Genomic DNA, 6,956 nt, shown 5'->3' with positions numbered 1-6,956 from the left:
AGAAATCTGTCAGGTGTCAATGTCAGTGTGGGTTTCTTCAGTCTAAGTGAGAATGATTGGTGGTTGGCCTGAGGCTGAAAGACAGAGCATGAGTAATAACGCAAATGTTTTTTGGAGAAGACTTTATTTGCCTGTGCGGATCAGTCAGCCTACATTATTTGACTAAGCGCTTAATGAATGTAGAGTCCTTTGTTAAGGCTGAGCACTGTGAAATACCCCTTTTAACTGGTCTCTGATTTTCTATTTTCTTGAAATTTTTATTTTGAGCTTTTTTAAAGAGAATCAAAGAAAACAGTATATTGGGAATCTCTGGCAACATGCTAAAACATTAAGGCGGTCCTATAGGTGGCATTTGTAGGGGGTGTTAAGAACCCATTAATACCTAGAGAAGTAGAAACACAGATTATCCTTAATGAGTCAAGTTATAAAATGAATGTGGAATTATTAGAAACAGAAATATATAAGCAACTTAAATGTGGCAGAATGGCCTCTAACACTTCACTGAAATATGTGGAATGATGTGTGTGTATCTGTGTTGTGTATATGTATATGACAGACACACAGACACACATTATTATATATGTACATATATACATGCATACATACATATATACACACACACATATATACATACATACATACATACATACATACATACATACATACATACATACAATTTTATGTATATAAAATCAAATACAAGGTGTAAACTGGCTCATACTTTGACTATTTGGTTACTATTTCCCTTCCCAGAACAGTTCACAGTGACTGGCTTACAGGGGCCAATCGTGGCTCCACTGGGTGGAGTAGTGGAGCTCAGCTGCCATCTGTCCCCATCACAAAATGCAGAACACATGGAAGTACGCTGGTTCCGGAACCGCTACACACAACCTGTTCACCTATACAAGGATGGTAAAGACCTGCATGGGGAAACTATCTTCCAGTATGTGGAGCGGACCCAGCTCCTGAAAGAAGCCATTGGGAAGGGTAAAGTGACACTCAGGATCTCTAATATCAGTGTTGATGATGATGGGCCTTACCACTGCTTCTTCAAAGATGGTGATTTCTACGAAGAAGCCATCACAGAAGTGAAGGTCACAGGTAAGGATGGATCTTCAAAGGGATTTTCAACCCATCTGAGGCTGAGTAGTAGGAAGATGCTCGGTATTTCTGAACATTTTCATATTGTATGGTTGGGTTAGCAAGTTCAAATTCATGCATTTAGTCTTTGAACTGAGAAGAGTGTAGGACAAAGAATGCAAATTATATCTGCACACATCAGTAGATATACCTTCATCAGCATACCCACATACACTGCTAGACCTGTAAAGTATCAACAGAACCCTTTCAGGATTCATTACTAACTTTTTAATTATTTCCGACAATGCTTTAGTGAAGCCTGACACTATAAACTGTCTAAATCTTTACAACAGTCTCCTTAATGATAATTCTTATTCCCATTTCTCTCTGACTCAATTCACTGACTACTTAGTTGCAGACTAATGTTCTTAAATATTTCAAAAAAAACCTTCATCTATACTTTTCAATGTCCTCCAATATATATGACATATATGTCCTGCATGCAAATATATATTAAGTCAATCATCTCACTCTTGAAGTATTCTGAATGACAAAGAAATGGTGGGGAGATGGAGAACTTGGAGTAGACTGAACGGCTTCACAAAAGTGAGGGCACTAGTGTAAGGTTCTAGGCACACTCACACTTAACCTTTTTATTGGATATTATGACATTCAGTTCTATTGCTTAGAGCTGAGCTACCATATACAGCCACTAGCTACATGTAGCTATTTAAATATATATTGAAATTAAGTAAAATTAAAAATTCAATTCTTAGTCTCACTGGCCAAATTTCAGGTGCTTAATAGTCTCATGTAGCAAAGAGCTACTATAGTGGACAGCAAGGATATCATATATTTCCATCATTGCAGAAACTTACTGGGTGAAGCTGCTCTAGAGTAACACTTTACTTCTCTATTATTTTTTCTTTGCCCACACATTAGGCAAGCCCTTACGTCTTGGGCAACATCCTGAAATTCTTCAAAAACTAGTTTATTTTCTCTAAACTGATCTGTACTGCTTTATTTTTATAATATGTGAATACCTATTATATTTCAAAGAACATACATATTAAAGTTTCAATTAAAGTTATAAACACAATTATGTTACTTGTTTACTTGTAACTTATTATGGCAGCTCAAATATGACTAATGAAGATACAAGAAAAAACATTAAGCTATAATTTCAAGAGGACTGAGATCTTGCTTGTTTTTGTCCATGGACATAGCCCAGTCTCCTAGATTCACTAAATAACTAATATTTTTGAAGGAATGAATAAATGAAACAAATAGGCATTTCCTTCCTGACTTGTTAATTTGTATATCAAAACCCTTCAGTCTGGCTTATCCTGTTTCTCTTTTGATTAGCATGTAGTGACAATCAGAAAGAGCCTCACAGTGCTTGGCTCTCAGTATGTCTTAAAGGCACAGGGATTAGAGTGGGGGAGGGGAGCTTTTCTCTCTCTGTTTTCTTTTCACCTTTTCTTCAACTAAAAATACTGTTTCCCCCTTTTTTTTTCAACCAGCTACAAGCTTTGAAATACAGATTCTTGTGCATCCTCCTAATACCAGAGGTCTCTTAGTGCAGTGTAATTCAAAAGGTTGGTTTCCACAGCCTCAAATGGAATGGAGAGACAGCAGAGGAGAAATTATTCCACCTGCATCGAAATCACATTCACAGGACACAAACAAATTGTTTGACATGAAAATGACTCTTCTCCTTAGACATTCCCAGAGGAATGTCACCTGCTACCTTCAAAACCCTGTAACTGGTCAAGAGGAAATGACAAGCATTGTCCTATCAGGTAAGACCTGTATGTTTGTTCTTCAAATGATGGCCGTTGTCATAAAATTATAAACTGAAGAGAGAAAATAATATGCTTTCTTCACTTGGTTTCCAGGATATTACGTTTTCTTGACTTTATTCCTCATCTCGTTCATTTTCTTATTCTTTTCTTCTACTTCATCTTTTTCAATTTGCCTTCTTGATATAGGAGTTACCCAAGGGTATAGTCTTTGCTCCTTTTTCTCTCTCGTACCATCATTATGACAATGGCTTCACAAATGGTATCTCCTACCCAGACCTCTCTCCCCAACTCTAGTCTCATCTCTAAACTCAGCACCTCAATGTGGAAGTCTAACAAATATCCCAAATCAAACACATCAAACACTAAACTCCTAATCACCTCCTGACTTGTATAATTTACTGCCTTCCCAATCACACTTCATTTTCTCAGTTTCAAAGAATAAAATCCTTGAAGTCATCCTTGACTTCCATCTTTCTCTCATATTCTATACCACATATGTTAAAAGATAATACTTTAAAATATATCCCGAGTCTCATCACTTTTCACCACGTTTTTGCAGCCATCCAAGTCTGAGACACCATTGTCCATGGTCCGAATATTGGCAATAGTATCTAAAAAGGTCTCCTTATTTCTACTCTCTTGTCCACTATGGTATACCCTCAACAGATAAGTCGGAGGGACCATTTAAAAGATGAGACATACATCATCCTTTGTTCAAGACTCTGTAATAGATCCTCATTTTATGCAGCATAAAATACCCCACAACGTCCTGCATTATCTGTGCCCACATTGCCTATTTGATCTCACCCCCTAACATTCACTTTTATCCACTCTAGTTTAGTCACACAGACCTTTTTGCTGTTTCCCAACCATGCCAGACTTGCTCCTGCTTTGGGGGTCTTTGCTCTTGTTGCTCCCTCTTCTCTGAATGCTGTAATTCCACTAAATTCCCTTATCTCCTTCAAGTCTATACTCAACTCTCCCCTTTTGAATAAGAACTACTTAGACAAGCCAACTGGAAAAAACACAACCTGCCCCTAACCAATTGGGATTCCCTATCTCTTTATCCTTCTTTAACTTTTTTAAAACATAGTATTATCACTTTTTAACCTACTACTTAACTTATTTACTATGTTTATTGTCCCTTACCTATCTCCCTTTCTAAAACATGAAGGTAGAGATCTTTGTTGATTTTATATACTTGATATACCCCAACTGCTTCAAGTATTGCCTGGTACGCAATAAATATTTGATACTTGAATGATTGAAATAAAGCAGAGTGAGTGCCTCGTAAAGTGCCAGGTAAATATATCTGTATTAGTATTTGTGTATATCTGTGAAATTAATATTGCAGCCAGATGCTGAAAGGGGTATCCTAATTCAAGAATGTTATCATAGGAATAAGTCCCCTAACAGGTTTAACAATTTACAACTTTGAGATTATTTTTGTATTTATTTGCTCATTTAATCTTCCCCCCCCCCCCAAAAAAAAAAAAAAATACAGAGCTTCATATTATGGTTGTGTCAGAAACAGCAAGACACTTCTATAAGGCAAGCAGTTACCGGGGACAAAGAAAGACTAAACTACCTATCCTCTGCCCCCAGAATTTATAGTAGGATAGATATGTAGAAAACAAAGAAAGTAAAATGGGTAAAATCCTTGGTAACTTATTTACAACTTCAGTAAATAACAAGGGCCATATTTTCTGAGTTAACACTTTCCTAAAGTAGATATGCACTTCTTAAAAACATGTTTTCAAAGAATTGTAATTAACACAAACTCTGGGGATCAAGTTAAAGTTCTGGGAAATAGAGATATCTGAGAGAGATTGTATTTTCCATTCACTAAATGTCAGAAAACATGGATAAGACTTAAAACTTATGATAAAGAACGTATCATAATCAAAATTTAATCTTATCTGGGAATCTGTCCCTGTCTCTTGTGAGCTGAGAAAGCTCTTTTTCAGTTTACTGGGTTGCTCATCTGAATATAGAATTGGCTTCAAAGTCATAGGGGTCTCACTCTCATGAATTACATACATGAAAAGCTCCAGCTCAATCCGAGTTCCTGCCACACCAAACGTACCCAAAATTTTGAGTAGCAGAATTTGTGATTGGCTTTCTACAACCTCTTGAGTTCATTTCTCTGTGTGAAATGGCACGTTCAAGGTAGAGAGTTTTTTCTGGGAAGAAAGTTATCAGATTCCCAAACAAAATGATTGTGTCCATGCCCAGTATGTACAAACCAGCAGGCTGAAGAAGATACTTGTTCACGTGAACAGAAAAGGAGGAAAATTTACATAAACATATGTCTTTAAATATATTCTGAAGCACAATGTCACACCCAGGGAATATATTAGAGACTCCAGGACTGCACATGTACTGATTGCTTAGACAAAAGGACTGAAAGACTGAGGCTTGGTGGTTAAAAACTCTGCCTCTTTCCCTTTAGTCAGGGAAAACATGAGATAGAAATAGATGGGAAGAAGTGGGGTGAAAAGGGGGAGCTTCTTTCACTCACCTTTGCTCTTTTCTCAAACAAAATCACACCTGGCTCAGCCCCACTCCAGACACTTTCTCACTTTTTACCCACCCAGTTATATATAACTACCTCCCCAAACTGGCTTAGCTTTAATATCCCAGGGCCACAGGGTCTTGCATAGAAACATGCTTTGGATGAATCATCACTCCTGGTCTAGTGGGTCCAAACACTCTTAAATTTCCTAAGTAGTAAAATTTGTGGCTCTCTATTTCAGATAAACTGTTTCCAGGGAAGATTATTTGGATGCTAATTTTGACCACAGTTCTGACTCTGCTGATCTTTATCATGGTGCCCAGTGTGGCTCTACATTGCAGAATACAAAGTAAGTAAGTCTGAAGGGTGGGAGATACACTTGGGTGTGGGGGAGCTAAAGCTGCAATAAGTCTAGTTAATATTCGTCACCAAACATAATTACAGAAATTTTTTCTTATGATGAAAACTTTTAAGATCTACTCTCTTATAAACTTTCAAATATGAAATACAGTATTATTAACTATATTTGCCCTGCTGTATACATCCCCATGACATATTTATTTTCTAACTAAAAATTAGTACCTTTTGATGTCTTTCACCCATTTTGCCCATCCCCCACCCCTGCCTCCAGCAACCACCAATCTGTTCTCTGTATTTAAAAGCTTGTTATTATTATTATTTTTTAGACTTCACGTATAAGATCATATGGTATTTATCTTTATCTTTCAGACTTATTTCACTTAGCATAATGCCCTCAAGATCCATCCATGTTGACAAAAATGGCGAGATATCATTCCTTTTTATGGCTGAATAATATTCCATTGTGTGTGTGTATTATGCCAAATAGACCTATTTTAGGGGTGACGAATTCTGTTTCCCTACAGCTCCTAGGCTACAAATCTGTATAGCGTGTTACCTGATTGAACACTGTTGGCAGTTGTAACACAATGATAAGTACTCGTGTAATGCATTGTGTTACATTATGACAGCTAATACACCACTAAGAGATAGAAAATTTTCAGCTTCATTATAACCTTATGGGACCATCATTGTATATGCGGTCTGTTGTTGAAATGTTGTCATGTGGCACATGACTGTACCCAGAAGTTGAATTATTCGATCACATGGTAGTCCTGGTTTTAATATTTGAGGAACCTCCATACTATTCTCCATAGTGACTGCACCATTTTACATTCCCACCAACATTGCACAGGAGTCCTCCTTTCTCCACATTCTCACCAACACTTAGTATTTCTTGTCCTCTTAACAATAGCCATTCTAACAAGTATGAGGCAATGTCCCATGGTGGTTTTGATTTCCATTTCTCTGTTGATTTGAGATATCGAACGTCTTCTTGTATGTATCTGCTGGCTATCTGTATTTCTTCTTTGGAAAATTATTTATTCAGATCCTCTGCCCATTTTTTAAATTGAATTGTTTGTGGGGTTTTTTGTTTGTTTGTTTGTTTGTTTTGCTATTGACCTGTATGAATTCCTTATATATTTTGGATATCGACCTCTATCAAATACATGATTTGCAACTGCTATAGAATCTGA

General features: G+C 36.9%; 1 protein-coding gene across 1 annotated transcript in view; it reads left to right on the top strand.

Moving 5' to 3' along the window:
• Window positions 1-6,956, top strand: part of LOC105297163 (putative selection and upkeep of intraepithelial T-cells protein 1 homolog) — a 32,495-nt gene that overhangs the window by 9,303 nt on the left and 16,236 nt on the right. The window contains exons 3-5 of the mRNA XM_011367660.2: window positions 754-1,101; window positions 2,604-2,882; window positions 5,642-5,749. Coding sequence (XP_011365962.2) covers window positions 754-1,101; window positions 2,604-2,882; window positions 5,642-5,749 — 735 coding nt within the window. The remainder of the gene's footprint in view (window positions 1-753; window positions 1,102-2,603; window positions 2,883-5,641; window positions 5,750-6,956) is intronic.

This window comes from Pteropus vampyrus, unplaced genomic scaffold (assembly GCF_000151845.1).
Source record: "Pteropus vampyrus isolate Shadow unplaced genomic scaffold, Pvam_2.0 Scaffold135, whole genome shotgun sequence".
In the NCBI taxonomy this organism is placed as follows: domain Eukaryota; kingdom Metazoa; phylum Chordata; class Mammalia; order Chiroptera; family Pteropodidae; genus Pteropus; species Pteropus vampyrus.
The sequence above is the reverse complement of the archived record's forward strand: the minus strand, read 5'-3'. Positions and strand labels throughout refer to the sequence as shown.